Source organism: Hemiscyllium ocellatum, chromosome 10, assembly GCF_020745735.1.
Source record: "Hemiscyllium ocellatum isolate sHemOce1 chromosome 10, sHemOce1.pat.X.cur, whole genome shotgun sequence".
Lineage (NCBI taxonomy): Eukaryota > Metazoa > Chordata > Chondrichthyes > Orectolobiformes > Hemiscylliidae > Hemiscyllium > Hemiscyllium ocellatum.
This window is the reverse complement of record NC_083410.1, coordinates 872,135-890,180: the sequence shown is the minus strand read 5'-3', so window position 1 is coordinate 890,180 and position 18,046 is coordinate 872,135. Positions and strand designations below refer to the sequence as shown.

General features: G+C 45.4%; 1 protein-coding gene across 1 annotated transcript in view; it reads right to left on the bottom strand.

Annotated features, from left to right (window-relative positions):
* tram2 (translocation associated membrane protein 2) overlaps window positions 1–15,198 on the bottom strand; it is a 32,187-nt gene extending 16,989 nt beyond the window's left edge. The window contains exons 1-2 of the mRNA XM_060831179.1: window positions 15,051–15,198; window positions 4,286–4,349 (exon numbers count right to left, since the gene is read on the bottom strand). Of these exons, the coding sequence (XP_060687162.1) occupies window positions 4,286–4,349; window positions 15,051–15,173 (187 nt within the window). The 5' untranslated portion in view covers window positions 15,174–15,198. The remainder of the gene's footprint in view (window positions 1–4,285; window positions 4,350–15,050) is intronic.
* Window positions 15,199–18,046: the final 2,848 nt, after the last annotated feature.

Here is an 18,046-nt window from a genome sequence, read left to right as displayed (position 1 = left end):
GGAGATTGCTTGTGTCTTCCCCAGTGAACACAGATCTGAAAGACCAATTCAATTCTTCTGCCATTTCTTTATTCACCCGTTTCTGTCTTCAAGAGCCCAATTTTAGTCTTCACCATTTTTTTGCCTTTCACATACCTAAAAAATACTTTTACTATCCTCCTTTATATTTTTGGCCAGTTTACCTTCGTACCTCATTTTTTCTGTGCGTATTTCCTTCTTAGTAATCCTCTGTTGTTCTTTAAAAGCTTCCCAGTCCTCAGTTTTCCCACTTATCTTTGCTATGTTATACTTTTTCTCTTTTAACTTTATATGTTTCTTAACCTCCCTCGTCAGCCACAGCCACCCATGCCTCCTCCTGGGATCTTTCTTTCTTTTTGGAATGAACTGATCCTGCAACTTCTGCATTATACACAGAAATATCTGCCATTGTTCCTCCACTGTCATCCCTGCTAAGGTATTGCACCATTGAACTTTGGCCAGCTCCTCCCTCATAGCTCCACAGTTCCCTTTATTCAACAGAAATATTGTCACTTCTGATTGTTCCCTCTCACTCTCAAATTGCAGATTGAAGCTTATTGTATTATGGTCACTACTTCCCAATGGCTCCTTCACTTCGAGGTCCCTGATCAATTCTGGTTCATTACACAATACCAGATCCAGAATTGCCTTCTCCCTGGTCGGCTCCAGCACCAGCTGTTCTAAGAATCCATCTCTTTCTTGAGGTCCAATACCATCCTGATTCTCCCAGTCTACCTGCATGTTGAAATCCCCCATAACAACTGTAGTAACATCTTAACCTAATATTGAGTCTTATCAATAAACTGTCTTGAAGTGAGAGATGGTCCTGTTCTTCCTGCTTGCTGGGACACTGCACTGAGATCAGGATGGAAACGTTAGTGGCAGCAGCAAGACAGTTTATTGAAATAGCCATAACCGGAAGTTGGGTCCATTCTTATCGACAGTGTGGAGATGTTCTGCAAAGTGGTCACACAGTCAATGTTTGGTCTCCCCAATGTAAAGGAGACTATAAGACCATAAAATATAGGAGCAAAATGAAGCCATTGGGCCCACTGAGTCTGCCCACCATTCAATCATGGCTATGTTTCTAAACCCCATTCTCCTACCTTGATCCCATTATCAATCAAAACCCTCTAACTCAATTACGTGGTCTCATTGTAAATACCAAATACACTGGACTAGATAAAGGGAGTCGATTGAAAGAAATACAAATCACCTGAAAGGTACTTGGATGGGGTGACATGAGGGGTTAAAGTGTGTACATGTGTTTGCGTGTGTGGGGGAGGGTGTTTGTATGTGTGTTGTGTGGGGGGTGCGTGTGTTGTGTGTGTTTCTGATCAATGCTAACTCCCAGGATATTGATAGAGGGAGATTCCGTGATAACAATGTAACCATGTGGTTAGACTGTCTGTGATGATCGTGGCCTGGCATTTGTGTGGTGCGAATGTTACTTGCCAGTTGTCAGCCCAAGCCTGGGTATTACCCAGTTCTTGTTGCATTTGAACATGGACTGCCTCAGTATCTGAGAAGTTGTGAGTGGGACTGAACATCGTGCAACCATCGGTGAACAATCCCATTTCTGTCCTTATGATGGAGGGAAGGTCATTGATGAAAAGCTAAGATGATTGGGCCCAGGACACTCCCCAGTGGAACTCCTGCAGAGATGTCCTGGAGCTGAGATGACTGACCTCCAACAACCACAACCACCTTATGTGTCAGGTCTGACTCTAACGACTGGAAAGTTTGCCCCCTTATACCCTTGATTCCAGTTTAACTAGGGCTCCTCAGTCGAATGCAGCCTTGATGGCAAGGGCTGTCCCTCTCCCCCTCCCCCTCTGGAATTCAGCTCCTTTTGTCCATGTTTGACCCGAGGCTGTAATGAGGTCAGGAGCTGAGTGACCCTGGTGGAACCCAAACTGGGCGTCACTAAGCAGGTTATTGCTGAGCAGGTGCTGCCTGATGGTACTGTTCCTGACACCGTCCATCACTTTACTGATGATGGAGAGTGGACCAATGGGGCGATATTTGGCCAGGTTGAACCTGTCCTACTTTTTGTGTACAGGAAATGCCCGGGTAATTTTCCACATTGTTGGGTTGTGACTGTATTGGAGCAGCTTGATAGGTGAGTGGCAAGTTCTGGAGCACTATGGCTTCAGTCCTATTGCCAAAATGTTGTCAGGGCCCATTGAACTGAAGGCAAATGGTTGACTTGGTTATGATATTGGTTAGTGCACATCAGTTAGCTCAGTTGGGCAGACAACTAGTTTGAGAGACAGAGTGGTGCCAACAATACGGGTTCCATTCCTGCACTGACCGAGATCACCAGGAAGATCCTGCTTTAACCACCTCCCTCACCTGAGGGGCAGTGACCCTTAAGGTGCAGTGACCTTGAGGGTCAGTGACCCTTAAGGTGCAGTGACCCTGAGGTACAGTGACCCTGAGGGGCAGTGACCCTTAAGGGGCAATGACCCTGAGGGGCAGTGACCCTGAGGTGCAGTGACCCTTAAGGGAAACTCAGCATTAGTTCTCTCGCTCCCTAATGAGAAAACAATCCTATGGTTCTCTGGGGGGCAAGTTTATGTTTTACTCCTGCCCACCCATCCCCTTTTCCTGAACTTCCTTCTGAATGATATATAATTTGTTTGGCGATTTTATGACACACTTCTGATGTAGTGGGATTTGTACCTTTATTCCAGAAAAAGGGACATTACCACTTCATCAGCAGATCCCATTCCTTTTAGAATGATTGCTGTTACCTCTGACTGGAATATCGCTTCGGAAACAAAGACCCACTATCCCCACAGTCATCACAAAAACTAAAAGATTTTACAAAATGCATAGAATCCCCCAATTTCCCAGTCTTTTAGACTCAGCTTAAACAAAAGCAATGGACCAGCTTTACTTTACATGAATTACCATTTATTAAAAGTTATTAGATTCTAGCTACAGGAAAATGTATGCTCATGCTCTCGCTCTCACTCTCACATGGGCGACACGGTGGCACAGTGGTTAGCACTGCTGCCTCACAGCGCCTGAGACCTGGGTTCAATTCCCACCTCAGGTGACTGACTGTGTGGAGTTTGCACGTTCTCCCCGTGTCTGTGTGGGTTTCCTCCGGGTGCTCCGGTTTCCTCCCACAGTCCAAAGATGTGCAGGTCAGATAAATTGGCCACGATAAATTGCCCGTAGTGTTAGGTAAGGGGCAAATGTAGGGGTATGGGTGGGTTGTGGGTTGGTGTGGACTTGTTGGGCCGAATGGCCTGTTTCCACACTGTAATCTAATCTAATCTAAAACACACGAGAAAAAAAGGCATGGCCGTTATGGACAGAGGGAGGGAAAGACTTGGGATGGCTGCTCATTGGTCTCTGTTGACAGGGTTTGCTGAGGTAATTTTCATGCTAACCAGAATACTGCTTTTCGACCTCTCTTTTCTGGACGCTTTAACTTGCTGGTCTGTGAACCTTCTCCTCCTCCTGCTTGAACCAAAACCTGTCTAACTAGCATTCATTTCTCATTTACTCGTGGGATGCTGATTGGTCAGTATTTATTACTCGCCTGTAGTTGTCCTTGAGAAAGTGGAGGTGAGCTGCCTTCTTGAACTCCATCACCTCTCATTTATTCAAACTGAAGTCCATTTGCTGAAAATATGTTGCTGGAAAAGCGCAGCAGGTCAGGCAGCATCCAAGGAGCAGGAGAGTTGACGTTTCGGGCATGAGCCCTTCTTCAGGCTCATGCCCGAAACGTCGATTCTCCTGCTCCTTGGATGCTGCCTGACCTGCTGTGCTTTTCCAGCAACACATTTTCAGCTCTGATCTCCAGCATCTGCAGTCCTCTCTTTCTCCCTGAATTTCATTTGCCACTGATCTGCCCATTTCTATCCGTCTGTAATCTGTTCTCCTCAGTATTTGCCACCCCACATCTGTCGATTTACTGATAAACTCTCCTATATTCAAGTGTAAATCATTTATGTAAACCACAAATAGCAAGGACCCCACCGCTGAATCCTGCCGAACCCCACTCATTCATAAATACCAGGGAGAAACTTCAAGAATTCATTTTGAGGACAGCTCTGCTGATCATTAATAATTCCAAGATTTTCACTTTAACCATTTTGTAAATCCATCAGCATCAGTTAGAAATCTCTGTAGCAGATTCTGGTTCAACAGAAACTCCTAAAGGAACCAAAGGGGAATATACAAATAAAACTTTGTACCTTCCCTCTTCCAACCCACTGGGCAGTTTTGAAGTCAGTTTCTGATTTATTACCTGCAGTCACCGTACTGACATTGTTCTGCGGGGAAATAAACATGAACGCAGTCTTTGCCGTAACCTAGGAGAGAAAATATCAGTTGAAAATAAGTTCAAAACCAATGGCTACAGCTAGTAACTATAGGAAGGATGTGGAAGCCAAGGAAAGGGTGCAGAGGAGATTTACCAGGATGCTGCCTGGTATGGAGGGAAGGTCTTATGAGGAAATGTTGAGGGACTTGAGGCTGTTTTCGTTAGAGAGAAGGTGGTTGTGAGGTGACTTAATTGGGACATAGAAGGTTAGATAGAGTGGACAGGGAGAGGGTTAGATAGAGTGGACAGGGACAGCCTTTTTCCTCAGATGGTGATGACTAGCACGAGGGGGCATAGCTTTAAATTGAGGGGTGATAGATATAGGACAGATGTCAGAGGTAGTTTCTTTACTCAGAGTAGTAGGGGCGTGGAAAGTACTGCCTGCAACAGTAGTAGACTCACCAACTTTAAGGACATTTAAATGATCATTGGATAGGCAAATGGATGATAATGGAATAGTGTAGGAGAGATGGGCTTCAGATTGGTGCAAAACCAAGGGCCGAAGGGCCTGTACTGTGCCGTTATGTTCTACGTTCTAACTGAACGTAGAACATAACAATTGCAACATTTAAGAGGCATTTGGATGGGTATATGAATAGGAAGGGTTTGGAGGGATATGGGCTGGGTGCTGGCAGGTGGGACTAGATTGGGTTGGGATATCTGGTCAGCACGAAGGAGTTGGACCGAAGGGTCTGTTTCTGTGCTGTACATCTCTATGATTCTATAAGTCTACAATCCTCCTTCTGAAGACATGTTAACTCTGCTTTATCTCCAGAGGCTGCCAGACTGGCTGAGATTTCTCAACAATTTCTGTTTTGCTTTCTCATTTCCAACATTTGCTGATTTTTGGATTTTTTTTGTTTAAGACCCTGAGGAGCACTGATATACAGGATTGTTATTAAAAGAATTGAGACACATAGTGATGTTGGGATGTGAGCCAATAGCTCCCTGACAGTGGCTATACAAATGCATGAGGTGGTAATCAGACAGAAAGCCTTCATTGGTCAGGGTACTGAGTATAAAATTAGCAAGTCATGTTGCAGCTGTATAAAATTTTAATTTGACCACATTTGGAGTATTGTGTGCAGTTCTGGTTGTCCCACTATAGGAAGGATGTGGAGGCTGTGGACAGGGTGCAAAACATTTCCCAGGATGTTGCCTGGATTGGAGCTTATTAGCTCCAAGGAGAGGATAGACAAGCTTGGATTGTCTGCACTAGAGAGTTAGAGGCTGAGGGACGACGTGATAGTGTTTCGAGGGTCACGGATAGGTGGAGAGTCACAGTCTTTTTCCCAGGATAGAAAGGAAATGGGTGACCGTCAGACACAGTAAACCGTTCGGGAACGAAGTTCAGGAGCCCCCATGGTCATACAAACGTAAGAACCTGGAGCAGGAGTCGGCCATTCGGCCCTTTCAGCCTGCTCCCCCATTCAATACGATCATGGCTGATCTTTTCATGGCCTCAGCTCCACTTACCCACCCACTCACCATAACTCTGAATTCCTTTACTATTCAAAAAAAAGTCTATCTTAGCTTTAAAAGCTTTTAGCGTCAACTACTTCACTGGGCAAGGAATTCCATCGATTAACAACCCTACGGGTGAAGAAATTCCTTCTCAGTTCAAACCGAAACCTGCTCCCCCTAGTCTTGAGGCGATGCCCTCCTGTCCTAGTTTCACCTGCCTGTGGAAACATCCTCACTACTTCTATCTTATCGGTTCCCTTCATAACATTATATGTTTCTTTAAGATTCTCCTTCATTCTTCTGAATTCTAATTAATATAATCCCAGTTTACTCAGTCTCTCCTCATAAGCCAACCCTTTCAACTCCGGAATCAACCCAGTGAACCCCCCTCTGCACCCCCTCCAGGGCCAGTACATCCTTTCTCAAGTAAGGAGACCAAATCTGCACACAGTACTCCAGGTGTGGCCTCACCATCGCCTTAAACAACCGCTATAGCAATGAAGGACAAAATTCCATTTGCCTTCTGAATTACCTGTTGTACCTGAGACCAACCTTCTGTGATTCATGCACAAAGACACCCAGGTCCCTCTGCACAGCAGCATGCTGCAACTTTTTGCCATTCAAGTAATAATCCTTTTTATTGTTATTCCTACCAAAATGGATGTCTTCACATTTACTAACATTGCATTCCATCTGCCAGACCTTTACCCACTCACTCGATGTATCTATGTTCCTCTACAGAGTGTTCTGCACACTTTGCCCTGTTCACATCCATCAACATCAAACTGGCCAAGGAAACACTGATGATTAGAAGACCCAAAGAAACATACACCAAACACCATCAACTTTATCAGCAAGGACGGTATCATGTAGCTAGTGGACCTATGCCTTACCATCCACTTCACCTTCAACAACAAAAACTACAGACAAACCAATGGAACACCCATGGGATCTCCAATATCAGGGTTCTTAGCAGAGGCAGTAATGCAGAGACTCGAACAAACAGCTCTGCCAACCATCCAACCCAAACTCTGGGTCCACTACGTGGATGACACCTTTGTAATCACTAAACTAAACAAATTAGAGGAAACCTTCAAGACCATCAATAATACCCTTACTGGCATAAAATTCACTAAACAGGAGAAAAACAACAACAAACTGTCATTCCTAGAAGCATGGCATTCCAACCAGAATTCTACCAACAAACACATTGACTTGGATCCTATTTACCACTCCCAAGAAAAGGAACAGGAAATGACATCAACCCAATAAAACCTAAACACATAAATAGAAAGCAGGCCATACCATTAGTGCTACATCTGGAGACCCACTGATGATGTTACTCAGTATGGTGACAAAACGTCTGAAACGAGCCTTCCAGGTAAGTGAGCAAACCTACATCCAAATCATCTGTACAAATTGTGAATAATTGCAGTCCTAATACTGATTCCTGAGGCACACCACTGTTCACTCATTGCCAACCAGAAAAGCACTAATTTATTCACACTCTTTGCTTCCTGTTAGTTAACCAATCGTGTATTTGTGCTAATCCTTTACCCATAATGCCATGCATCTTTATCTTCTGCAGCAGCGTCTTGTGCGGCACCTTGTTGGATGCCTTTTGGAAATCTAGGTACACCACATCTACCGGGTCCCCATTGTCCACCGTGCTCATAATGCCTTCATAGAATTCCAAAAGATTAGCTAAGCATGACCTGCCCTTCATGAACCCATACTGCATCAGCCTAATGCTACTGCTTCCTTGATAACAGACTCCAACATTTCCCCCACTACAGAGGGGAAGCTAACTGGTCTATGATTCCCCATCTTTTGTCAACTTCCCTTTTTAAACACATTTGCTGTTTTCCAATCTGCTGGAACTGCCCCAGAGTCCAGCAAATTTTGGGTGCAGGATATTCTGGAGGGAAAGGGTGATCAACCAGTCGTAGTTACACACATAGGGACCAACAACAGGAAAACAAAGGGACAAGGACCTCAAAGCTGAGTGTAGGAAGTTAAGAGATAAATTAAAATCAAATGTAGTCATCTCAGGACTACTCCCAGTGCCATGTGCTAGCGAGAATGGGAATATGAGGATTGATCAGATGGCTGCGTTACTGGAGAAATGCTGTACCAGAGAGAGGTTTAGATTCTTCAGGCACTGGGACCATTGCTGGGGAAGGTGGAACCTTTACAAGCCTGACAGGTTGTACCTGGGCAGAGCTGGACAAATATCCTCTTGGGGCCTTTTGCTGGTTCTATGGTGATGTTTGAAACCAGTGTGAGGGGAGATGGAAACTAAACTGCAGGTTTTGATGGGTCAGTTTCAGATCAGGGAACAGTAGGTAGAACATTAGGCAGTGATGTCATGAGTGATTTGGAAAGACAAAAGAAATGAGGATTAAAAAGCTTCCAGTGAAGGAAATTGCTGGGGTAGAGCTGTTTCTACCTCAATGCAAGGAGTATTAGACACCAGGTAGATGAACTATGGGCATAGCTGGACACATGGCAGCATGATGTCATTGCTACAATGGAAACCTGGGTAATGGAGGGGTAAACCTGACAGCTCAATATCCCTGGATATAGAGTTTACAGGCAGGAGAGCGTGGATGACCAGGAGGAGGGGTTTGTAGTCTTGGTTGAACAAGCAATGACAGTTGTGAGAAAGGATGAGGGTTTGTAGGTTGAGTTCAGAAATCAAAAAAAGGGACAATCACATTACTAGGCCTGTACAACAGAGCCCCAAATAGTGAGAGAGAGAGAGAAGAACATAGGTGTAATAAATTTGTAATATATACATTTCTGCCTGTAGTAACAGGAAGGCAATAACTGTAGGAGACTTCAGTTATCTCAATATCAACCGGGTTTCAAATAACCTAAGGGGCTTTGGGGTAAAAAAATTCATGTACGGTATCCAGGAGAATTATTTTAAACAATACATGACAAACCCAATGAGAGGAGATTCTGGATTTAATTTCAGGAAATGAAGATGGGCAAGTGGGTGAATACAGTGGGTGACCAGGTCAGGGATAGTGGCCACTATTCAGTTAGATTTAGTTTTATCATGAAAAAGTACAGAGGGAAATCAGGAGGAAAAGTTTTAAACTGAGGGAAGGTACGTTTTACAAAATGGAGAAGGGATCTGAGTGGAGAGTGTGTTGCTGGAAAAGCACAGCAGGTCAGGCGGCATCCGAGGATCAGGAGAATCGACGTTTCAGGCATAGACAGGGCTGAAGGATAAATCAGTGATAAACCAGGTGGTGGTGCTTTGGAAGCACAACGCAGGCATGTCCTTTCCAAAAACAAGAATGGTACTGCCACATCTAGACCCTCATGGTGGTCTAGAAAAACACAGGGAAGGTGAAACAGAAAAAGAAAGCTTATGATAGTCCCAGAAACCTCAAAATCGCAGAAAGCCTGGTGGAGGACAGAGTATTGGGATCAAATAAAAAAAAACAAGGAAATCAAAGAGAGGGCATGAGAAAATATCAGCAAGATAAAGGAAAACACAAAGATGGTTTACTAGTATATACAAAGCCGAAAATGTGTTGCTGGAAAAGCGCAGCAGGTCAGGCAGCATCCAAGGAGCAGGAGATTTGACGTTTCGGGCATAAGCCCTTCTTCAGGAATAGGGAGGAAGAGAGCTTCTTCAAGGTAGGCATTCTTGCAAGAGGATTCGCAGTACGTTAAAATCTTCGAAGAGAAAGTGAGGTCTGCAGATGCTGGAGATCAGAACTGAATATGTGTTGCTGGAAAAGCGCAGGTCAGGCAGCATCCAAGGAACAGGAAATTTGACATTTCGGGCAAAAGTCCTTCATCATTCCTGAAGGGCTTTTGCCCAAAACGTTGATTAGCTGCTCCACAGATGCTGCCTGACCTGCTGTGCTTTTCCAGCACCACTCTATCTAAATGTTGCAATTGTACCAGCCTCCACCACATCCTCTGGCAGCTCATTCCATACACTCACCACCCTCTGTGTAAAAAGGTTGCCCCTTAGGTCTCTTTTATATCTCTTTCCCCCCTCACCCTAAACCTATGCCTTCTAGTCCTCGACTCCCCCACCCCAGGGAAAAGGCTTTGCCTATTTATCCTATCCATGCCCCTCATGATTTTATAAACCTCTATAAGGTCACCCCTCAGCCTCCGACGCTCCAGGGAAAACAGCCCCAGCCTGTTCAACTTCTCCCTATAGCTCAAATCCTCCAATCCTGGCAACATCCTTGTAAATCTTTTCTGAACCCTTTTAAGTTTTACAACATCTTTCCGATAGGAAAGAGACCAGAATTGCACACAATATTCCAACAGTGGCCTAACCAATGTCCTGTACAGCCGCAACATCACCTCCCAACTCCTGTACTCAGTACTCTGACCAATAAAGGAAAGCATACCAAACGCCTTCTTCACTATCCTATCTACCTGCGACTCCATTTTCAAGGAGCTATGAACCTGCACTCCAAGATCTCTTTGTTCAGCAACACTCCCTAGGACCTTACCATTAAGTGTATACGTCCTGCTGAGATTTACTTTCCCAAAATGCAGCACCTCACATTTATCTGAATTAAACTCCATCTGCCACTTCTTAGCCCATTGGCTCATCTGGTCCAGATCCTGTTGTAATCTGAGGTAACCCTCTACGCTGTTCACTACACCTCCAATTTTGGTGTCATCTGCAAACTTACTAACTGTACCTTTTATGCTCGCATCCAAATCATTTATGTAAATGACAAAAAGTAGAGGACTCAGCACCGATCCTTGTGGCACTCCACTGGTCACAGGCCTCCAGTCTGAAAAACAACCCTCCACCACCACCTTCTGTCTTCTACCTTTGAGCCAGTTCTGTATCCAAATGGCTAGTTCTCCCTGTATTCCAATAGAGGTCCAATAGATTTCAATCTCGAGTCAAACTGGTTCTCTTTCCAAAATAGGAACTTATAAAATGTTGCACTTGCACACACACACACACACACCCCTCCCCCCCCCCACACACACCCACACACACACACCCACACACACACACACACACACACACCCCACACACACACACCCACACACACACACCCCACACACACACACCCCACACACACACACCCCACACACACCCCCACACACACGTGAGTTTACATTTGCAGAACTGTATTTGCAGATACATTCTATTTTGTTGAAAAAGCAGACAATCTGCAGGCAGGAGAAAGTGAGGACTGCAAATGTTAGAGATCAATTAAGAGCCTGTTGCTGGAAAAGCACAGCACATCGGGCAGCATCCAAGGAGAAGGAGAACTGATGTTTTGAGCATAAGCCCTCCATCAGAAATGGGGGGGGGGGGGGGGGAGCGCCAAGGGGGCTGAGAGATTTTTGGGGGGGGGGGGGGGGGGGAGAGGAGGGAAGTAGCTGGGAATGCAATAGGTAGATGAAGGTGATAGAATCATAGACTCATCGTAGAATGCATTGTGTGGAAACAGGCCCTTCAGCCCAACAAGTCCATACTGACCCTCTAAAGAGTAACCCACCCAGACTCATTCCCCTACCCTACTATTCTACATTTTCCCTGACTAATGCACCTAACCTACAGATCCCTGAACACTGTGGACAATTTAGCATGGCCAATTCACCTGACCTGCACATCTTTGGATTGAGAGAGGAAACTGGAGCACCCAGGGGAAACCCACGCAGACACAGGGAGAGTGTGCAAACTCCACACAGACCATTGCCTGAGGCTGGAATCGAACCAGAGTCCCTGATGCTGTGAGGCAGCAGTGCTAACCACTGAGCTATTGTGCCGCTCTGTATTTTTAAATTTTACACAAATTTATAGTATGAAGACTTAGATTGCCATCACATCCAGGAAATTATCCATGCTGCTGCTATTTCTTGATGACATAAAGGATGCATGTACATGCTGTGGTTTACTTTCAAGATTTCTTTCACAATCAGTTTCATATTCTAATGGTGAAACCAGAAGAAATTTTTAAAAATTATTTAATATTACAATTGCAGCACTTGGACTTTATGATTAAATATATATACTGCGCTTTTCACAAACCACCTGCTATCTTGAAGCACTTAACAGCAAATTAGTGCAGAACTAAATGGGTGGCACGGTGGCTCAGTGGTCAGCACTGCTGCCTCATAGCACCAGGGTCCCAGGTTCGATTCCAGCCTCGGGCAATTTGAACATTCTCCCCATGTCTACACATGTGGAGTTTGCACGTTCTCCCCGTGTCTGTGTGGGTTTGCTCTGGTTTCCTCCCACAGTTCAAAAATGTGCAGGTTAGGGGAATTAGCTATGCTAGATGGAGGGAATGGGTCTGGGTGGGTCGGTGTGGACTTGTTGGGCCGAAGGGCCAGTTTCCACACTGTAAGTAATCTAAACTAACTCTCAAAAACAATCTTATTTTTGGTGGAGATTGAGTGATTAATATTGTTCAGCACACCAGCTCTCCTTTGATACAGTGCTAGGGTTTTTTTAAGGTCTTCCCGACCTCGCAGGTGAGGCCTTTAACAGCTTAGCCAAAAGACGTCGTCAGTGCTGTACTGGAGTGTCAGAGTCAGGATTTTTCAGCTGGAATTCTGGAATGGGATTTGAATCTGAAACCTTGTTACACACAGGCAAAAGTGACCAGCGGAGTGCCACAAGGATCGGTGCTGCGTCCACTACTTTTCATTGTTTATATAAATGATTTGGATGTGAGCATAAGAGGCCGAGCTGTTACAATCACAAAAGCAGGATGATAAAAAACAGTAATGTAGCATCATTTACTTTGTGGCTTTGGGCATGTTTGGTTGTGTGCTATAATTTTATTATTCAAGTTTTCTAAATTACCTTCTCATGTGATCATGCATTCACCAGCGACAACTATGTTGGTGAGTCCTGAAGATATTACATGTTCTTTTTCCCTCCAATTTATGCATTTAGTTTGGGATTTGTAGGAGTTTATTTCCACATAAATTGTATAGTGCTTGAAATTCAGATGGACTCAAAGGAGAGCGTGAAGGATTAATATGAAGCTCAATTTCCTCATAACTGACAAATAGTAATCCAGGAGCATATTATATTTCCTCATTGTGGCATTAGGGCTGTGTTATACCATGATGAAAGGCCAGCATTTATTGGTATTGCCAGGAGAACAGGATACAACATTCTTCCAAGAGAAACCACTAATCCTCCTGTAACTAGGGCACATGTGAGAGGATTGAGTTCACCTGAAAGCAAAGGCTTTGACACAACAGCATCATACCCTGCTACCGTAGTTAGGAATGGAAGAATTCCCATTGGCAAACTGGAAGCAAAACAAGTCTGTGCAACATTGGGTATTCTTCGAAAGAAACTCTTGGCAATTAAACCAGCAAATGCTGAATTTATCCCAAGGAAGTGGAGTCCACATGCACAAATAAAAAAAAAAGTTCCAGCATCCTAGTTGGTGTCCTTGCGGAACATTTTAGAGAACATCTCTGGGATACACACACTAAACAATCCCACTGCCCTGTGGCCAATCACTTTAACTCCCCCTCCCCCTCCCCCTCCCCCAAGGACATGCAGGTCCTGGGCCGCCTCCTTCACCAAATCCTAGCCACCCGAAGACAGGAGGAAGAACACGTCATCTTCCACCTTGGGACCCTCCAACCACATGGAATCAATGTCGATTTCACCAGTTTCCTCAGCTCCCCTCCACCCCTCCCCCGTATCCCAGATCCAACCCTCCAACTCAGCACCACCCTCTGAACTGTCCGACCTGTCCATCTTCCTTCCCACCTATCTGCTCCACCCTCTACTTATCACCATCTCCCCCACCTTCATCTACCCCTCGCATTCCCAGCTACTTTCCCCTAGTCCCACGCCGCAGCCGCAGCCCCCCGCCCCCCCCCGCTGCTTCCTGATGTAAAGCTTATACCCAAAACATTGACTCTCCTGCTCCTCAGGTGCTGCTTGACCGGCTGTGCTTTTCCAGCACCACACAATCTGTAGGCAGTCAAACCATGTGACATTTTATAAATTCCTACTTTGGAATGAGAACCAGTCGGACTCGAGGTTGGGAGACAGGCAGACTCTAACCTCACACCTTTAATACATTATCTGAGCTGAGATGTCACTTTTTAAAAAAACTTTAAGTTAGCTCAGGAATGTGACTCAGAAGTAGTTCTGAGATTAACATTTGAATGAATTGAAACCTACATCCCCATTCTAAACGATAAAAGACTGAACAACAATCGAGGTTTGTTCAGTATATCTTTTCAGTTGCATGACACTATGATCTTTCGCTATAAACTCTGTGGCTCATGATCCTGCTCCACAGCTCCCTAAGGGAGCAGTGCTCCGAAAGTTACAACTTCCAAAAAAACCTGTTGTCCTACCACCTGGTGTGTGAAGGAAAAAGGGAACCTACAGAGATGAAGAAGGGAACTTGTGTGAAGAGCAGATGATTTCAGGATAATTTTAAAGAGATTCTTTTTGTCTCTATATTCACAAAAGAAATGGGATACTGTGGATATAGTAATCCAAGGAGAGCAATGTGAAATATTGGACTAAATAATCATAGCAAGCGTTAGAGAAGTTAGAATCCTTCAAAGTGAATAAATCACGGGGGGGGGGGGGGGGGTGAATATTCCCTTGGATTCTGAAGTTGATCAGGGAGTAAAGTAGATGCTGAGGATTATTTTCTAATCTTCACTACCCACAGTGAGATGCTGCAGGACTGGAGGAATGCAAATGTGGTTCCTTTATTTAAAAAGGGTGCGAGGGAAATGCCCAAACCATTATAATGTTACTGGCTGCTCGGTCAACTGTTAGAATCAAACCGGAGAGATCAGACAAATATCACTTAGAAAGGCACAGGGAGAGTGAGCGTGGCTTTGGGAAGGGAAGGACGTGCCTCGGGGGGGACGTGGCTCTCTCTTTCCCCCCCCCCCGTCTCCGTCTCTCCCTCCCCGGGGGTGGGGGACGTGGCTCTCTCTCTCTCTGTCCCCCTTTCTCCGCCCCCCGCCCCGTCTCTTCCCCCCTCCCCCCCTCGTCTTTCCCTCCCCGGGGGTGGGGGACGTGGCTCTCTCTCTCTGTCAGTCTGTTTCGGATCCGGCTGCAGCCCCCGCTTCCCCCGCTCCGGGCGGGAGGGTTTGGGTGAAGTTTGCGGGAGTTTGGAAAAGTTTGGGTGAAGTTTGCGGGAGTTTGGAAAAGTTTGGGTGAAGTTTGCGGGAGTCTGTTTGAACCCCCCCCCCCCGGGGCCCCCTTGCTGACCTCGAACATGAGCCCAATCAGCACCAGGACGACGAGGCAGGAGACGATGTCGGCGTGGTTCTGGATCAGGAATTCCTGGCTCAGAAAAGGACAACTTTTACTCCGCTTTCGGAAAGGAGCCATCGCCCGTTGTCCGGCCCGAGCGGCGCAGGCGCACACCGCCTCCAGCCCCTTCAAAGGGAAATGCACTGCCTGCCTCACCAAGTGGGGCCCACCTCAAGGAAATCCTCACCTTGGTGTAGAGGACCCAGAGCGAATCTACCCAAACAATCATCCCGCTCTCTCTCTCTGTCTCTCTCTCTTAACAAACCCACCCTCTCCACTCTCTTACACATGGTGCAGAGCATGTGAACAGGATAGTTTAGAAGGCACATGGGACACTTGCTTGCTTCAGTCGTGGTGTAGAGTATAAGAACAATCTGGAAAATCTCACAACACCAGGCTGTAGTTCCACAGGTTTATTTGGAAGCACTAGCTTTCAGAGCGCTGCTCCTTCATCAGGTAGTTGTGGAGAATAAAATTGTAAGACACAGAATTTATAGCAAAAGTTTACAGTGTAATATAACTGAAATTATACACTCAAAAATACCTTGATTGTTTAAGTCTTTCACCCGTTAGAATGACCATGATAGTATCACTTCTCTCATATGTAAATACCAGAACATTTTTTAAAGTTAGCTTTAACAATAGGTACCATCTCAGCTTACATACTGTTAAAAGTCTGTCTGTGCCCCAAAGTTCAGGCTGACTCTATTTCTAAAGTGTGATTTACAGAGTGTTAAATGGATTTATGCAGGTTTTGAGCAAAATAAAATGTAATTCTGCAAATACAAATTCACCCCACAAACATATATGTATGTGCAGGAGAGGCAGAGTGAGTGTGAGCATGTATGTGTGTGCAGCAGTGAGGCACAGTGTGAGTGTCTGTGAGAGACTGTGTATATGTGTAATTTGGTTTAAGTCTGTGACAGGGTGTGGGTGTGAGTGTTGGAGATGTACATGTGAGCATTGAGAGAGAGCTTGTGTGTGTGAGGGTCTGCATGAGTGTGTGGTTCTGTAAGTGTGTGCGTGCACGTGTGTGTGTAGGACTGTCTCTGTGTGTGTACGGTGCAATGGTGGTCACCTGTAATGTGACATGAACGCAAGGCCCCGGTTGAGGCTCTCCCTATGGGGACTGAACTTGACTGTCAGTCTCTGCTCGGCCACTTTTCTCTGCTGCCTGTCCCGAAGTCCGCCTTGGAGGACAGTCACCCAAAAGGTCCAAGGTCGAATGTCCCTGACTGCTGAAGTGTTCTCCGACTGGGAGGGAACACTCCTATCAGGTGATTGTTGTGCAGTGTCCATTCATCCGTTGCCGTAACCTCTGCTCTGTCTCACCAATGTACCATGCCTCTGTTGGAGTTGTACAGAGCATTGGTCAAGCCCCAGCTGGGGTACTGAGTACAGTTCTGGTCCCCACCCTACAGGAAGGATGTGATAGCACTAGAGAGGGTACAGAGGAGGATCACCAGGATGTTGCCTAGGATGGAAAAATTAAACTACAGGAAGAAGCTAGAAGGGCTTGGATTGTTTTCTTTAGAGCAGAGAAGTGTGTGGGGGCAGGGGGAGCTGTCGTGATTGAGGTGTTGGATATGGACAGGGTGAGTAGACAGCAGCTGTTCCCCTTGGCTGAGGGGTCAATCACAAGAGGGTAAAACATTAGGGTAAGGGGCAGGAGATTCCGAGGGGATTTGAGAGACAAATGTTTCACTTGGTGGGTGGTGGGAATCTGGGGTGCACTGCCTGGGAAACCCGAAACCTTAAAACATTTTAAAAATATTTCGATGAGCACTTCAAATATCATGACATTAAAGACAATGGAACAAGTGTGGGAAATTGGGATTAGTGCACCACTAAAGTACTGTGTTGTACAGCACAGGAAAGGACCCTTCATCCCACAGTGTTGTGTGTCAAACATGGCACCAATTAAACTAATCCCTTCTGCCTCCATATCCATATCCCTCCATTCTTTCCATATTCATGTGCTTACCTAAAAACCTCTTAAATGCCTCTATCTGCCTCCACCACCACCCAGCAGCACATTTCACACTCCTACCACTCTCTGTGTAAAAAGTATCTGCCCCTCACATCTCCTTTGAACTTTCTCCCCTCTCACCTTCAATGCATGCCCCTGAGTATTAGATATTTCAACTCTGGGAGAAAGATTCTGACCATCAACCCTACCTATGCATCTCATAATATTAGAGACTTCTATCAAGTCTCCTCTCATCCCTGCCACTCAAGAGGAAAACATCCTGCAGTTTTCTGGCCTTTGCTTATTGCTCATACCCTTTAATCCAGGTAGCATCCCAGTAAACCTCTTCTGCACTCTCTCCAAAGCCTCCACATTCCTCCTGTAATGTGGTGACCAGAATTGAACACACTACTCTAACTGTGGCCTAACCAAAGTCTTATAAAGCTGCAACGGGACATCCTGATCTTGTACTCAATTCCCTGATCAATAAAGGCAAGCACGCCAAATGCCTTCTTTACCACCCGAACTTCTTGTATGGCCACTCTTAGGGAGCTATGGACTTGAACCCCAAGATCCCTCTGTACATCAATGCTGTTCAGCGTCGTACCATTAATTGTATACTTTTCCTTAACATTGATCTCCAAAGTGCACACCTCACACTTACCCAGATTAAACTCCATCTGCCATTTCTCCACCCCAATCTGCGACTGATCGATATCCCACTGTATTCTTTGACAACCTTCTACACTCTCCACAACTTTGGTCTTTGTATTATTTGCAAACGTACTGACTCATTACTCTATGTTTTCATGGAAGTCGTTTGTATATATCACAAACAGCAGAGGACCCAGTACCGATCCCTGTGGAACACCACTAGTTCATGGACATCCATCCTAATTTTCTGGATGAGTCTACCATGAGGGACCTTGTTGAAAGTCTTATTAAAATCAGTGCAGACTATGTCCACTGCTCTACCTTCATC